At 35.7% G+C, this 17,709-nt stretch overlaps 1 protein-coding gene across 12 annotated transcripts in view; it reads left to right on the top strand.

Annotated features, from left to right (window-relative positions):
• The window catches only part of KIF20B (kinesin family member 20B), a 101,824-nt gene that overhangs the window by 15,161 nt on the left and 68,954 nt on the right, over positions 1–17,709 (top strand). For 10 of the 12 annotated variants that reach the window (XM_036265281.1, XM_036265274.1, XM_036265276.1 and 7 more), the window contains 8 exons: positions 520–682; positions 1,239–1,529; positions 4,987–5,126; positions 7,602–7,740; positions 8,887–9,115; positions 10,786–10,838; positions 12,999–13,118; positions 16,991–17,135. In XM_036265281.1, the coding sequence (XP_036121174.1) occupies positions 520–682; positions 1,239–1,529; positions 4,987–5,126; positions 7,602–7,740; positions 8,887–9,115; positions 10,786–10,838; positions 12,999–13,118; positions 16,991–17,135 (1,280 nt within the window). The remainder of the gene's footprint in view (positions 1–519; positions 683–1,238; positions 1,530–4,986; positions 5,127–7,601; positions 7,741–8,886; positions 9,116–10,785; positions 10,839–12,998; positions 13,119–16,990; positions 17,136–17,709) is intronic. The other 2 variants (XM_036265283.1, XM_036265280.1) reach the window with 1 other exon arrangement.

Raw genomic sequence — 17,709 nt, 5'->3', positions numbered from 1 at the left:
ATTTTGTAACTGCTTTACACTAAAGAACACAATCCAGTTTTGTGTGACTTTCTTAACATTTTACCTAATGTGTTATAATTATGAGTATTATTATTATTTGTAGTATTTATTTATTTGGTTAGTCCTCACCTGAGGACATTTTTCTATTGATTTTTTTTTTTTTTTAGGTAGAGTGGGGAGAGAGAAAGAGAGAGAGACATTAATTAGTTGCCTCCACACAATCCCAACCAGGCTGGGGATTGAACCTGCAACCCAAGTATATGCCCTTGCCTGGGAATCGAACCCATGACCCTTTGGTCCACAAGTCAGTGCTCTAACTGCTGAGCCAAACCAGCCAGGGCAGTAGTAGTATTTAAAGAAAACAGCATAAACAGAAAATGACTTTTACAGACAGAAGTAATCACTAACCTAGAATTTAGTCCATGATAGCTAGGTGAATTATTCCTTTGTAAAATTTATCAGCATCTTGACTTCATGGAATTTGTTTTAACTTATAATTATTTGAAATTTTTTCCATAGGTTTCAACAGCATGTGCCTTTCCGGGAGAGTAAACTGACCCACTATTTTCAAAGTTTTTTTCATGGTAAAGGGAAGATATGTATGATTGTCAACATTAGCCAATGCTGTTTTGCCTATGACGAAACACTCAATGTGTTGAAGTTCTCAGCCATTGCACAAAAAGTAAATATATTCAAACTTCTGCAGAATCTATTAAATCTCTTATTATTGAAATATTAATGATATTTTTCTTGGAATAGCCAATATTTTTTGCTCTTATAACCAAATCTAAGATTATAATTGAAAATTAAAAATGTAAATGTTTTACCAAGGAGGAGGATGTGGGTAAAGATTGAAAAGTTACCCCTGCTAGGATTGAAATGACCTCAGTAATAAGTGTTAATCATAGACACCTGTTACAAAGTATGAGTACTATTCTTGCAGTGAATTGTAGGCTTTTCCATTCTGGTTTATTTATGGCTAATCGGGTTGCCCCCTGCTAGGAGTAGTACTAACAACCTAACCCAGTAAATTTACCTGTAGTATAATGTGTAATTAGCTTTTTTGTTATCAGAATGCTCATTTAAGGGTGCCAATTTCTTCTTGAATATTTGTTTGCCTTGGTTTTATTTTAAACACTCTAGTTGTTATTTGGCTTAATATTTATAAAATTATTTTTTAGTGGACAGTTCTAATTCTTGCCTTTCTGTATTAAAAGTCACATTGGATATTTTAACAGGTTTGTGTTCCAGACACTTTAAATTCCTCTCAAGAGAAATTATATGGACCTGTCAAATCTTCTCAAGATATGCCATCAGACATTAATAATTCAGATAATAAAATATTAAATGTAAAAAGATCTACAATTTCATGGGAAAGTAGTCTGGAAGATCTGGTGGAAGATGAAGATTTGGTTGAGGATCTAGAAGTAGCTGAAGAAAACCAAAATGTGGAGACTCAACTTACTGATGAAGATCTAAATAAAACACTAGAGGAAGACAAGGCTTCCATTAGCCATGAGGAGAAGAGAGTATGTATTAACTCATACTTCTAAGCTTGGCTTATTATTATTCTGAAGTTAGAGTTAATATGCAAGGCTCCCTCTCTTCCAATAACACTAAATTTTTTATTTCTCAATTTTATATTTAAAGAAGTTTAAAATCTACAAGAGGACGAGTACAATGAATATCCATTTACACTTCACCTGGATTTGCCATTTGTTAAAATTTTACTATATTTGCTTTAATTCTCAAGTATTTGAATACACTTTTTTTTCCTGTACCATTTGAAAGCAAGATTCAGTTATAATGATACCTTATATCTACTTCAGCATATATTCCTAAGAACATTGATATTTCCCTCATGATCACAGACCATTTTCATACCTAAGCATTTTAGTATTGATACAATAATATCTGTTATACTGTCCACATTGAAATTTCTCTAGTGAGTCCAATATGTCCTTTATAGCCACTTTTTTTCGTCTACAACTAAACTTAACTCATTACTTTTGATTGTCATGTTTCTTTAATTATCTCTAATATAATATAGCATAGATATTTTTGAAAAATTGAGTCCAGTTGTCTTAGATTACCCCCAATCTGGATTTGTTTGATTAGTTCCTTGTGATCCAGTTTTAACACTTTAGGCAAGCTTGTTATATAGGTGAAGTTGTGAATTTCCCATTGCATCACATCAGGAGCCACATAATGTCTAATTTTCCTGTTCTTGCTAATGTTGTTTTGCTCACTTCATTAAGGTATTGTGTTTCAGATCTCTCTGGTTTAAAAGAATATCATCTGTGGGATCATATTTCAAGACCATGTGCATATTTTGTTCCTCAATATCTTTTTGCCCAATGATTTTTGTATATTACATCAAACTTTTACTTTGCACTGTTAAATACATAGCTCAAAATGTCTACCCAGTATTTCCTCAAAAACAAATTGCTTGGTTATCTTAAAATTACATAATTAAGGTTTAATAGCCTCTGTCCAAATACAGTAACCTTGTGTTCATGGATGTGCTTTAATGGTGTTAACATCTCACATCATAGTATTCTTTTGGACCATAGAAATCCAAGTAGATGGACACTGTATTGGGTTAAATACTAATTTTAATAATTTACTTCAGTGTCCTTGAAAGCCATCCTTGCACCTGTTTTGGAAATGAGAATGAAAACTGCAGATGCTACTAGTTCCAGTTGTCTGGTCACTGTGATTGGACCTCGCTTACCTTGGGCTTCTGTAGTTTAGTATTTCCCTCAGTGACAAACAGCCATTAATAGTCCTGTTTTAGTACGTACTTATCTTAAAGCTGATGTTTATATATAGTGTCAATTAAACTTGAAATGTTACCAGTATTTCTGAATTTACTAAGGAAAATGATGCTACAGTTAATGGATTAGAGTTTATAATAGATAGTGGAAATGCATATCTTATAATGTTGATAGATAAAATAAAAATTTCATCAAAGTTTTTTCTAATTTTCTTTTTTGTTGTTAATCCTCACCTGAGGATAATTTTTCATTAATTTTTAGATAGAGTGGAAGGTGGGCCGGGGAGAGGGAGAGAGAGAGAAACATTGATTGATTGCCACCCACACAACACCCACCAGGGCCAGGGATCAAACCTGCAACTCAGGTATGTGCCCTTGACCATCAATCAAACCTGAGACCCTTTGGTCTGCAGGCTGACACTGTAACTGCTGAGCCAAACCAGCCAGGGCAATTCTTTCTAATTTTAAAAATGAAAATGATTAGGCTTTGCAAGCTTTATATTAGTATTTTTTTTTTTTTTATCCTCACCTGAGGATATTTTTTCCATTTTTTGTACAGATAGAGTGGGAGGGAGAGAGAGGAAGGGAGAGAGAGAGAGAAACATCGACGTGAAGGGACACATCGAGTGGCTGCCACCCGCACGACCAACCAGGGCCGGGGACAAACTGCAACTGAAGTACGTGCCCTTAGCGGGAACCGAACCCGGGTCTCTCCGGACCGCAGGCGGACACTCTAACTGCTGAGCCAAACTGGCCAGGGCTATATTAGTATTTTAATTGAAGGATTGGGAACATTGAAATTTGTTATAAAACATTGATTGGAATGTTTAGACTTACAATTTATTTAGAATAAGTAGCCAGAATTTTTTTCAGCAAAATCTTTATCAGATACTGACAATGATAAAAATCTAAATGTTGAGAATTATTAAGATAAACCAATTTTCTTCCCAAGGTATTCCCACATTCATGCAGATTTTTCTAAATCTCCCACAGTACTTCTTCTGTAATCACTGTTTACTATTTTAAACAGTGGGAAACTATGTGGTTGTTTAAAATTATGACAGTATTATGTAATCATGGTGGAACCTGGAAGAGGATAAAGATGGGAAAATATAAAGATCTTTCTAATCTACTACTTAATGGATTTTTACCATACATCTGTTTTATAACATTTTTTTTTTATTTTAAAATGTGAAAAGCATGAATTGTAAAATATAAGCCATCATTATTATAGTAGTTGATGGTACAATAATTGAACTAATCTCTTCTGTGTAATTACGGAGTTGGGTTCTACTTTTTAAAATTTAAACACAACTACTGCTACCAAACAACAATGCTGTCATAACCATGCTTAACAACCAAAACACTGGGTCATGTTATATACTTATTTTCTCAGTATAAGTTCTTGGAAGTGGAATTTCAAAGTCAGGATATCTATAAAAGTATTTTCAAATATGAAAGTGGGACATTGAAAGATCCATGGACTTGAGAGAGTTAACGTATTGTTGAGAAACTTTAATCAGGACAGAAGATTATCAGGCTATCTTAATTCTATGATTTATTTTATTACAAACTTTTTGGCCGTGTCAAGTGTTAACTGCTTTATTCTTTGTCCATATTACATGATTATACATTTATGTTCAAAGACTATAGAGTTGTTGCTCACACTTGGATAGTTTATGTAAGCATAAGTTTATGTAACATCTTTTTTTGCCATTTTGGAAAGTGTTTTGGGGTACTTAGTAACTGCTCTATATAACATTTAGGCTTTAGATTTTGACAGACTAATTTTAAACCCAACTGTAAGCATTTACTACAGACCTGGTCTTTACTTTCCCCAGCCAGGAAATGTAGATGCTACTACCAGGCTCACAGAAAATTGTGTGGATTGAATGAAATCAAATATTAATTCCCCAAAGCAGTTCACTGGTGAGGGATAATAGATGCTCAAATTTTTCTTTCCTTTCTTTTCTTGGTATAGTAGGCAGTGAGACATTTCAGTTACTCAAAGTCTTTCTGAAATTTGAAATGGTCCACCTGATTTTTCAGATTAATGAATCTCTGCAAATACTTTTCAGTGAGAATATTATCACTGTTAAAAAGATGCATAATTACAATTTACTAAATGAAAAGTTTTATTTTGAATATTTGGACAATATTTCTCTTGGGATATATTCTTTTATTAGAATTTTAATATTTGTATGTTTTAGAAACTGTTGGATTTAATAGAAGACTTGAAAATAAAACTGGTAAATGAAAGAAAAGAAAAGTTAACATTGGAATTTAGAATTCGTGAAGAAGTTACACAGGAGTTCACTCAGTATTTGGCTCAACGAGAAGCTGACTTTAAGTAAGTTATTTCTTTCATGTTCTGAAAATTGAGGTTTTTATTCACTTTAATTTTTTAAAACTTATTCTATATTAGGTGGCTTCTGAATTCTCACTTTTTTTTTTTTTTCTTTCAAATCTTTATTGTTGGATGTAAAATGTATTACAGATGTTCCACATTTTTCCCCCATTGACCCCCTCCTCCCCACTCCCGCCCCCCTCCCACCTTTTCCCACACTATTGTCTGTGTCCATTGGTTATGCATATAAGTTCTTTGGTTTATTTCTTCCAACCCCCCCAACCCCTTTCCCTTTGAGGTTTGTCAGTCTAGCAATGAATTTGTGCTTCTTAATCCCTTCACCTTTTTCACCCATTCCCCCAACCCCCCTCCCAGCTGGCAACCAACAAAATGTTCTCTGCATCTATGAGAATGTTTCTGTTCTGCTTGTTTGTTTTGTTTGTAGATTCCATTGTTGATAGATATGTATTCATTGCCATTTTGTTTGTTCATACCTTTTATCTTTTTCTTCAAAAAGACCCTTCATCATTTCATATAATAACGGTTTGGTAGTGATGAACTCCTTTAACGTTTTCTTGTCTGGGAAAGTTTTTATATGTCCATCGATTCTAAATGACAACTTTGCAGGATAGAGTAATTTTGGTTGTAGGTTCATGGTTTTCATCACTCTGAATATTTCTTGCCACTCCCTTCTGGCCTGCAAAGTTTCTTTTGAGAAATCAGCTGACAGCCTAATGGGAACTCCCTTGTAGGTAACTAGCTGCCTTTCTTTTGCTGCTTTTAAGATTCTCTCTTTGTCTTGAACCTTTTGCATTTTGATGATGATATGTCTTGGTGTGGGCCTCTTGGGGTTCATCTTGTTTGGGACTCTCTGTGCTTCCTGGACTTGTATGTCTGTTTCCTTCACCAAGTTAGGAAAGTTTTCTGCCATTATTGTTTCAAACAGGTTTTCGATTTCTTGTTCTCTCTCTTCTTCCTGCACCCCCAAGATGCAAATGTTGGCACGCTTGAAGTTGTCCCAGAGGCTCCTTACACTCTCCTCATTTTTTTGGATTCTTTTTTCTTTTTGCTGTTCTGATTGGGGGTTTTTTGCTTCCTTATATTCCAAATCGATGGTTTGCTCCTTGGATTTACATACTCTATTATTGAAGCTGTGTAAATTATTCTTTATTTCAGTTAATGCCTCCTTCAATTCTAACTGTGTATCCATGATTTCTAACTGGTCCTTTTCAATGCTCTTGAGGCCCTCCCTAACTTCACTGAGATTCTCACTAAGTTCATTGAGCATCCTTATAAGCAGTATTTTGAACTCAGTATCTGTTAGGTTGCTTATCTCCATTTCCCTTAGTTCTTTTATTGGGGTTTTGTTCTGTGCTTTCATTTGGGACCTGTTTCTTTGTCTCCTCATTTTGACTGCCTCCCTGTGTTTGTTTCAGTGTATTACTTAATAAGAGGTATGGGGCTTGCTGAGACCAGATGCTGCTCGTTTGAAAGAATTTAGGAAAAACCTGAAGCAGGATCCAAGACAGGCCAATCCTATGGTTAAGCAAGTGGCAACAGCTTGGGTGGGCTTGAAAGTTGGGTGGGGCGGGGCAGGGCCTCAGGGAGTCAGCAGGGCGGGGCTACCAGTGTGAGCCAGGTTGCTGGAGTTCCAGATATGGTGGCTGTCTGCCGCCCCAGGGAAGGGCTCACCAAAGGAACAAAGGCCTCTGACAGCACATCTGTCCCAGAGAAAGCCCCCTCCCCAGCCCTCGCTCCAGTGCCAAACAGCTCAGTTCTTCCCTGTGTGTCTCTGGTGCCCCTCGAGCTGCCTCCCCTCCAAGCTTAGAGGGAGAGAGTCTGATAAGTCCGTGCGTGGGCCCTTTAGGGAGCTGCCTGGGGCTCCAGCCGCTTCAGCTTCCCTGAGCCTCAGTTTCCGCTGGATTTTCTAGCCAGAAGTTATGGGATTCTCTTCCTGGCACTGGAACCCTGAGCAGGGCACCTGGTGTGGGACGGGGACCCCTCAGTCCTCAGGAAGGACCTTCCCAGCCATGGGAGCTTCCTGATTTTTATCCGCCACACTTGGGTGTGAGGGCAGCCCGTGGCGCCGCCACCACCACCGCTGCTGCTGCCCCTCGCGCCGCTGCCCCTCCTACCAGTCTGGATGTGGCTCCTGCTTTAATTCCGTAGTTGTAGGACTTCCATTCAGCTTGATTTCAGGCGGTTTTGAATGATGGTTGTTCTGTAGTTGTAACTTTGATGTGGTTGTGGGAGGACGCGATACCACGTTTACCTACCTGCCATCTTGACCGGAAGTCTCTGAATTCTCACTTTATAGGCTTAAAAATAGCTGTTATTAATCTCCATGATGATTCTGAATTATACATGGATAATTACTTAAATCTTATTTTAATTTATAATGTTCTTAATCTTAGAAATTTAAAACAAAACACAAGATAGTCCTTTATTCATTGTTAATGGGATTCATTTGTTCTGCAGGGAAACACTCCGTCAGGAACGAGAGATATTAGAAGAAAATGCTGAATGTCGTTTGGCCATCTTCAAAGATTTGGTTGGTAAAACTGACCCTCAGGAAGAACCAGTAAATCAAGATTGTGCAATGAAAGTTGAAACCAAAGTATGTTAACTGAAGTATGAAATCTGTTGAGGATTTTGGTACCAGGATTTAATGTACCACGTCAATTAAATGATGTGAAACATTAATGTATTTTAGAATTAAAAGACTTACTATGTAGCTCAGCTACTAAGCCACACTGGCTGGGCATAGCTTTTTATAATTAAGTATTATTTGTTAGAAATGTAAACACACATAACTTAAATATAGCTTTGGACTTGGAAAATTTGTATCTCTTACATTTGTATCTCATTTTGGTGTTGCTTGAGTCGTGTTGATTGTAGGTAGGTAGGTTCCCTTTGGTCTGATCGTGGGATACTCTTCTCAGATTTGTCTTAAACTTAAAGAATTTTAAAGTTATAAGGGACCTAATGGGGCCATTTACTTACTGCCCTGATTAAAACAAAAAATGTTTATATATAAAAAGGATAGCTTTTGCTAGACAACTAACCATTTCCTACTATTGAAGAAACATTATTCTTTTCTGCTGTTTCCACTGAAGCTGAAATTGATCACATCCCTTTGAGGTTATTTGTTGTTTTATTTTTGTTGATTTTAGAAGATGGAGGGGAGAGAGAAACAGAGAAACATCGATTGGCTGCCTCCTACATATGCCCTGACTGGGAATAGAACCCACCACCTTTTGGTGCACAGGACAGTGCTCCAACCAACTGAGCCACTCAGCCAGGGCTTGTTTCATTTTTTAATTACTCAGTTTGGGGGCCTGTGTTGGTGATGTCCAGGCTCTTGCTGTCAAAAACTGTCATTGTGTTCCTGAAATGGTTTGGGTCTTGGTCTAAGCTGGGAAAAGGGAGCTTTGTTTCTTGGTTGTCCCAACAAAACCTTTGAAGACTCATTATTATAACTGAAAGTATAACAACTAGATAATCATAATTGTTGTATGATGTTACCATAGTTTACAACATTGTTTTGAATGGGGATCTATGTCTCATGTTCCATAAAACAGAAAATGAATAATAGAACACAACTTTTTCATAATTGGAAATACTTGATATAATTTATTTTAAATGATTTCAAGTTGTTAATTTTTTTGCTATGTATTTTTAAAACTGTCTAAATCAGATGGTATCTCACTGTAAGAGTGAAAGCCACTGTTAACATTAGGCATGTGGTTTTTGCTATTTTTAGGAAGCACATAATTATGTAGGAATTGAAGATATTATTGATTCTCTTCAAGATGATGTCACTGATATTAAGAAACAGGCTGAAATTGCTCACTTATATATTGCATCTCTTGCTGACCCCCAGGAAGCTATTGCTTGTTTAGAAATAAAGTTTAATCAAGTTAAAGCTGAATTAGCTAAAACCAAAGAAGAATTAATCAAAACCCAGGAAGAGTTAAAAAAGAGAGAAAATGGTAAGTAGCTGTATTTTACTCATACTTGGATGATATAAATGTATAAAAAGACAGCTGGTTAGTATAAGAGCTCTTTTTCTTTTAAACCCTCACCTGATGATATGTTTATTGATATTAGGGAGAGAGGAAGAGAGAGGGATAGAGATAGAGAGAAACATCAATGTGAGAGAGAAACAGCCTCATACTCGTACATGCCCCAACCGGGGATTGAACCCGAAACCTGGGTATGTGTGTGCCCTGACTGGGAATCGAACATGCAACGTTTTTGGTGTATAGGACAATGCTCTAACCAACTGAGCCATTGGCCAAGACAGTAGAAGAGATTTATGCAACTTACTTACCATAGTGACCAGAAAATTATTTGATTGGATTAACATAGTTAGTATTTTACCGTTTTTATGTCTTTATAGTAATTTACTATTAAAATATATGTTTGCTTTTATTTAGTTTTATATTAATATTATTAGAAAATGGACTTCTCAAAAAAAAAACTAGTATTAGTTCATGAGCAAATTAAGAAATCTCATGGGAAGTTGTAAAGCTGTAAATTTTGTTCTTTATTGTTTATGAACTCTTCCATATTTTTAATGAATTCATTCAGTAGTAAAGTCTACTCTTGGCTTGCAAGATTGGGATAGAGTGACTCTTGTGAGAGGTCTCAAGAAGTCTGTTAGATTGATGCTTTATTCTAGCTCTGATGATCATATCTGGGTTTCAAGAGAGTTAGATGAAATACTGTGCCCTTTTCTTTGAAACAAGATAGGTAGAAAATAGCAGGTAAGCTTATCTAGTGTGGCTAAGTTGGTTGAGCGTTTCTCATGCACCAGGAGGTTGCTGGTTCAGTTCCTGTTCAGGGCACATGCCTTAGTTGCAGGCTCGACCCTCAGTAGGGGCTGTGCAGGAGGCAGCCAATTGATGTTTCTCTCTCATCTATGTTTTTATTTCTCTTTCCCTCTCCTTTCCTCTCTCTGAATCAATTGTGTGTGTGTGCACGTGAATATATATATGTTTATTTTAAAAGAAGGCCCTTGGACGGTTTGGCTCAGCGGTTAGAGCGTCGGCCCATGGACCAAAGAGTTCTATTCTGTTCAAGATCACATATCTCGGTTGTAGTTCAGTCCTCGGCCCTGGTTGGGGTTGTGTGGGAGGCAGCCAGTTGATGTCTCTCTCTCTTTTTTTTTCTCTCTCTCTCCCTTCCTCTCTCTCTCCCCCCCTTCCTCTCTATCTCTCTCCCTCTCCCTATCTCCCCCCTTTCCACCCTTCCTCTATCTCCCCCCTTCCCTCCCTCCCTGAAGATAAATGGGAAAATATCCTCAGGTGAGGATTTAAAAAAGAAAGAAAATAGGTAAGTTGTGCCTCTACATTATAAAGCAGTCAGAAAGGTACTAGCTCCTTCTCTTCTCTAAAGTTATGCTAGAAATATTTTACTATTTAGCATATGTCATTCATTTTTACTCTGAGTGTTTAAAGTAGATTTTTCAAAAACATTACCCTCTGATGATAGAATTAGTAGCTGAGTGCTGTGTGCTTCTGATACTGTCAGAATTCTTTTTCCTGAAGATAACACTACTTGAACTGTCTACTGTAGCAGCTTATGTTTTGTGATTATTTAGTGATAATATTATTTTAGGTGCTTAGATGTTTTTTTCAGTATTTTAATTTTTTTGCAGAGTCAGAAATTAACTTAAATTCATTGGCTGAAGAGCTTGAGAAATCTAATGAGGTAATACTTTAAGCTTTATTTTTGTCTTGATAAAGAACTTGATAAGTAATGAAGGGGCATGAATTATGACAAGGTAAATTTATTTTAAACACAATTAAAGTAATAAATGAATTGATTAAAATATTGAAAAAAGACGTATCTTCACCTTCATATCTCAGCCCTTGCAGAAAATATTTACATATATATATATATAATATAACACATACATGCATACACATACACACATTTGTTAGAGTTTACACAAATGGGATTATGGTTCTGTGTCTTGCTTTATGCCCTTAAAAGATGTCTTGGAGATTAATACATCAGCATATACAGATCTATGTCATTTTTTTTAGCTAGGTACATAGTGATGATTATATGATTTAAACTATATTTATTTTGTCTCACATTACTGAGTATTTTAAATTATGAGATATGGCCTGAGTAGTTTGCAGCATTAGAATTCTGAAGATCTCTGGCATCTTCTCCCTTTAGATCAGATAACCATTCCAAATGGTTGTAGATAGATTTGACATTGATAGGTCTAAATATGAAATTATAAGCATACATGGAGATGAAGTAAATTTAGAACTCTAAAGTTACGATGTTTTCTGACCTTCTTTGGCATGAGTCTTGTTTTAACTTACATTCATCCTATTGAAGAACTAAATACTTGAAGATATGATCGGATATAGCCCTGGCCAGTTTGGCTCAGCGGTTAAGAGCGTTGGCCTGTGGTCCAGAGAGACCCAGGTTCGGTTCCCGCTTAGGCTACATACCTTGGTTGCAGTTTGTTCCAACCCCGGATGGGGTCGTGCGGGAGGCAGCCACTCGATGTGTCCCTTTCACGTCAATGTTTCTCTTCTCTCTCCCTCCCACTCTATCTGAACAAAAAATGGGAAAATGTCCTTGGGTGAGGATAAAAAAAAAGATATGCTCAGATATAAATAACTCAAGATCTTGGTGTCTAATACCCAGTATTTAAAGAAATAGCCACAGTAATGTACTTAGCAGAAGACATTACAGCTACTGTTTAGACCATTCCTAACCTTTTACCTTTTTTCTAGTTATAAAAATAGTAGATCCTATTTGTAAAAATTCAGTTATATTAAACTATACAAGATAGAAAATTTAAAAAGTCCCCTGTAATCTTTCTCCTGAATTACAAAAAAGGGAGAAAAATCAATAAGTTGGTTGGTAGCTCTTTTAGACATTTACTTTATATATTTTTTTTATAGAACACTTACTATGTATTCTTTTAGGTGCTTTGCATATATTAAGTCATTTAAATCTCAGAACAACTTTCTGATGTGGATACTGTTATTTTTGGTTTTTACAGAGACATTAAATAACTTGCCCAGGGTGCCACAGGTAGAAGGTAGAACAATAAGGATTCAAACCTAGAGAGTCTGAATACAGATTTCTCTTACCCAATATGCTATATTGCTTCTCTTTTTTATTTTTATTTTTTTATTTTTGGTACGTGCCCCTAATGGGAACCGAACCCGGGACTCTCTGGTCTGCAGGCCGACGCTCCAACCGCTGAGCCAAACCGGCCAGGGCTATATTGCTTTTCTTTCCTTTGTTTTTATAAACACATTATTTTAATTTATTTTAGAGAGGGAGGAAGGGAGAGAGAGACAGAGACACAGAGACATCAATGTGAGAGAGGTACATATCCTGTACATGCTTCTCATACATGCCCTGACCTGGGATCAAACCTGAAACCTTAGAGAGACAGAGACACAGAGACATCAATGTGAGAGAGGTACATATCCTGTACATGCTTCTCGTACATGCCCTGACCTGGGATCAAACCTGAAACCTTAGAATCAAAACTGAGACCTTCCAGTGCATGGGATGACATTCCAACCAACTGAGCCACCCCAGCCCGGGCTAAACATGTTATCTTTAAAACAAAAATACCATGCTGTGCATAGTGTGTGATCTCTGGTATTTTTACTTAGTCTTAAAATTTGAAAGAGTTCTGCCCTGGCCGGTTTGGCTCAGCGGTTGGAGCGTTGGCCTGCGGACCAGAGAGTCCCGGGTTCGGTTCCCGCTAAGGGCATGTACCCCCCCCCCCCAAATTTTGAAAGAGTTCTAAAACTGCATTGTATTTGTATTTTAGTTATCCTTAAATATATTTACTAAACACTGCTATTTTTCTTCTTTCCAAAGAAAATACTTATGCAGAATCAAAGAATTCAAGAGTTGAAAGATATAATTGATCACAAAGAGGATACTATTAACAACTTTCAGAACCTAAAATTTCATGTGGAAGACACATTTCAAAGCAGTGTAAGAATTTAACTTTATTTTTCTGCATTATAAATTACATTAAAAAGTATGTTTTGATTCAAAATAATTTAAAATGGCTTAAATAACAGACTAATTTTCTAAGAATGTTAAATTATTTATTCTGTTCTTGAATTCAGTTTACTGTTGTGCAAATATGAATTGTTGAGAACTTAGAGGAGGTCATTTGGCCTCTTGAACATATATGGAAGAATATGGTATGAGAAGAATTTCTAGCCCTTGCAAGTTTAAGCCTCAGCTAGTTGGAAGGGGAGCTCTGGGGTAAAAGGAACTTTGATATGCTTAGATAGCCACAGATCATAAAGATCCCTATCACTTTATCTAAACCTATCTATATCTGTATGTATATATAGAACTATAAATGAAACTTGGTAAAATAAGGTGTTTTTTTCCTTAGAAACTTGTTTTTATTGTATGCATTTTGGATAATGTTCGTATGCTTAATTAAGCTAGGATATTTTCTTTAAAACATTCCATTACGTACTGTGGCCTTTAAAGGTTTCATAAATACAAATTTAGGTAATTTCATATTCAATTAGTTTAGTCTAAGATGATTAGCCTATCTTTTTTTTTTTTTTTTAATATGTTTTATTGATTTTAGAGAGAAAGGGAGAGGGAGGGAAGGAAGGGGAGAGAGAGAGAGAAACATGGATTGACTGCCCCCTGCATGCCCCCTTACTGGGGATCAAGCCCACAATCTGGGCATGTGCCCTGAACAGGAATTGAACTAGCAACTTCTCAGTACATGGGATGATGCTTAAACACTGGTTTTTGGTTTTCCCTTAGGGTGTTTATTGCAAGCTTCAAGTTATTTCTTAAGTAGAAATGGTAAAATATATGGTAATAACGTAATAGACTGAGTAACCTAATATCCAAACACCTCTACTTGATTTAGAGGTGCTTTTGTATATGTTTTTTCTGACCAGAAGAAGCAAGAGTGGTATCTTATGTGACTATTGACCCTCTTTTGTATCTTGACAGTCATACTCTCATACCCACCAACATTCTTTGAATCATCTCAACTTTAGGTGGGCTTTGGATACTACAAGGGTAAATAAGCATTCTAGAAGAGTGGCTTACCTTCTGTCTAATCTCTGGTCACAGGCCTCTCTATTGGTATTTATTATCTGGGCTATTTAATCCGATTTTCTGTGCCCGAACTGAGAGAAACATCATTGTAACGCAGAGAGTAAGGATGAGAAGCATAAAATTATTTCAGTTAAGAAACACTTACTGAGTGGGTACTGTGTCGGGTACTATGCTAGATTCTGGGAATTACATAGATTAATAAAATGTAGTCCCCTTAACAACTCCCCAGTAAGAGAGAAACCACATAAACACAATAATAGTGAAAAGTGCATTGGTAGTCAGTATGTGCAAGAAGCTGAGAATTAGGCGGTGTTTAGGGAATACTTTCTGGAGATGAAAATGACTAAGCTGAGCTTTAAAGGGTGATTAAAATTTTTAGCTGGTTTAAAGTAGACAGAGGGTGTATGTAGTTCATAGCCACAAGAGACAAGAAGATATATTGACCTTCAGTAGTAACAGTCAGCATGCACAAAGTCATGGAAATGAGAAGCCTTTCAGTCAGGAAAGTATAAGTAATTTGTTGTTCAAGAAGAAAGCTTGATGCAAGGCAAGGTGAGAAGTGAGGCAGGGGGTAGATTGGGGTAAGATGGTGGAAGGCCTATAAGCAGTGCATTCGAGAATTTGGGTTTTATTCTGTAGATAGTGAGGAGTCAGTGATTTTAAGTAGTGGAGTAGCAAAGTTGGTTTTTTTTTTGAGTAGATGTTTTTGGAAACTTGGAGGATGGGATTGAGATGGAATTAGACTGGAGGCAGAGAAACCAGTTAGAAGCCTCTTGAAAGAGTTCATGTCATAGTTCATGAGGCCTTTGATTTAGGATAGTTGAGTAGTGGTGGCAGGGTTTAAGAAGAACAGATTTATTTGTGAAATAAGAGGGTTGATAAACTTTTTGGAATGTAGGGCTTGCATTTTCCAGTAACTAAATTGCTGGGCCTCAAGGCTCTCAGCACTTTTGTTTGTTTATTTACCACATGCTTTTGCTCTGATCACTTGATTTGGATGTTATGTCTGATCTTTGGTTTGGTGAAGGAACATAAAAACAAGAAAAATAAAGCAGAGAGATCATTCTGGTGGTACAGTTTCAAAGAAAATTGTTCATAATTTAACAAGGAATAATAATTATTTCTGTAGTATGTTTGCATTAATTTCTATAGTATGTGTTAGTAATGTTTAAGTAATAGTAAAAAAGCAATATAAAATAAGCTTATTTCTAATTTAGTAGTCCTTGCCTATAAACAGTTATCAGCTAACTTATAACAGTGCTAAATTGTTCACATAAATACATAAATAAAAAGTAAGAAGTAGTTTGGAACTTAACCAGACTGTGCTCATTAACTGTTGATCTAGGGTCACTGTTCCAAAGTTGGTCTTGAAAGTGACTCTAATGATGGAAAATGGTGGTTATTTTGAATGGCGGTTCCTTATGGTTCTTTCAACCAAACATACCCTAGTTATTGAAAGAAAACATTACTTTCAATAACTGAGCTGTGGAGGATAGATTTTTTTGGTGAGGATTGTATAATATGAAGGTGAAAAAAATAATCAGGTCATTATGATAGGTTTAAGAGTGAGGGAAGGAGACAGCTGAACCTGTCATGGAGTTGAAAACTCTCTAGCTCTGTCAGAGGTGTGATCATCTATCCCAGGATTTTGTCATTTATCAGTAACACCAAGGTGCTAATTGTGAGAAAGCACAGAGATTGTTCTTCATGACATCCTTTGTTTAAAGATATCTCTTAAAAACATTGCTTTTACGGATGTTTTATTGACTGTTTGAATAATGTTTGAAAACATTATTGAAATGTTTTATTGAAAACATTTTTTTTCAATAATCCACAACTTAAAAAGTAATTTTATCTTTATCTTAAGAATAAAATGTTTGCTGATTTTATAATGTACATGGCATTTTGTTTTCTTATAAATTTTTTTTTCAAAATGGATTGCTACCAATATATAGGGATTTAAGTAATCTCTGCATTAAAAAAAAATCCGTGTCTATACTGTACCTTTGATTACTTTATAGCTGTGCACTTAGCTGCTGAGTTTTACCTTCCTCTTTCTGGATAACACTGTATTGTACCTCCTTTCTGCCAGCCTTTTAGAGAGGCATAGTACCTGCCTTAAAAAAAAAAAAATCCGAGAGATTTTTATCATTTAGATAAACTAAGAACTCAAATCTAAAGCTGTATGTAGCCTATTTGTCTTTGAATATACATGGGTTAGAGGCTATGGTCAAAACTTTTCATGGGAGTTCTTAAAGTGTAAGACATTAGTACTTGTCTTTGAGAGGGTTTGGTTACAAAACAAAACTCTTGTTGAATTTTTAGAGTGTGAGCTGAAGGTTTTAAGTAAAAGTTTAAGAAACAATTTTGTCTTAGTGTTTTTGTATTTTTCTTTTCAGAGCACATTACATATGTGACTTAGGGGTAGGTGTTTTAGGGTTCTATAGTTATTCTCAAACAAGTCTGTAATTCACCTGATCACCTTAGAAAATCTAAAGATGAATTTATTTTTATGTATTAGGTGAAACTACATGTTTAACTGACTTTAAGACAAGCTCTTTTTGTCCTTAGTGAGTGTACACAGTTAATATTACACATTTGCAGAGCCATTAGTTATTTTAGGGTGAGACTTAGGAAATAGCTTGGAAATCTTTCAACAAATTTGAAAATAAAATTTTTATGCTAGACTATGGAAACAATTTATATAGTTTTTACATTTATCATAGCTTTTTATATTGCACTAATCTGACTTTATTTTATTTTAGAACAAGGCTGGTACATCTTTATTAATAATAAACAATAAATTGGCTTGTAATGCAACTCCTAAGGACAGCAAAACTAAAAATTATCCAGGAAAAAAAAGATTAAATGAAAATGAACTTCAACAAGATGAACCACCAGCAAAGAAAGGTACTACTTAATTTGTCATCAAGAGGCCTTGAGAAAGCTAGTTCCTAAACCGGTACACAGACAAGTTGCAAATGGAGGACATTTACTTGTCTAAGAAAAAAACCCTGAGGAAATCTAAGTGTCCGTAGTATTTATGCTAACATGTTATGAATTGTCTAGAGGATGGGTGTATTTAAAGCTGTCTTTTATTATAATAAATATATTTCTAGATATTGTGCTTTTATCACCTTTGCAAGCCTATATTTCTTTTACTTCTGTGCTTATAATAGTTAAAACATAGCTCTTTTATTTTCATCATGATGGTACTCTTTTTTGCCCAAATCTCTCCAAATTGTTTTCTACCTTTGCATTTTTTTTATTCATTTGGAGAAAAGGACATTTCTAGGAACACTTTGAGCTAGACATTACTAAAGACAAATGTGTTCGAGTTCTTGTATTTACTATAGAATTAACTAAAAAAAAAAAAGTAGGTGCATACTTACTCTTTATCTTCCTGTTTATGTGGAAGAAAACACCAGTGTTTATATTCTTTCTAAACAATTCATTCTTTCTTTTGGAAAACTTTTGTAGTATG

This window comes from Molossus molossus, unplaced genomic scaffold (genome assembly GCF_014108415.1).
Source record: "Molossus molossus isolate mMolMol1 unplaced genomic scaffold, mMolMol1.p scaffold_m16_p_17, whole genome shotgun sequence".
NCBI lineage: Eukaryota > Metazoa > Chordata > Mammalia > Chiroptera > Molossidae > Molossus > Molossus molossus.
The sequence above is the reverse complement of the archived record's forward strand: the minus strand, read 5'-3'. Positions and strand labels throughout refer to the sequence as shown.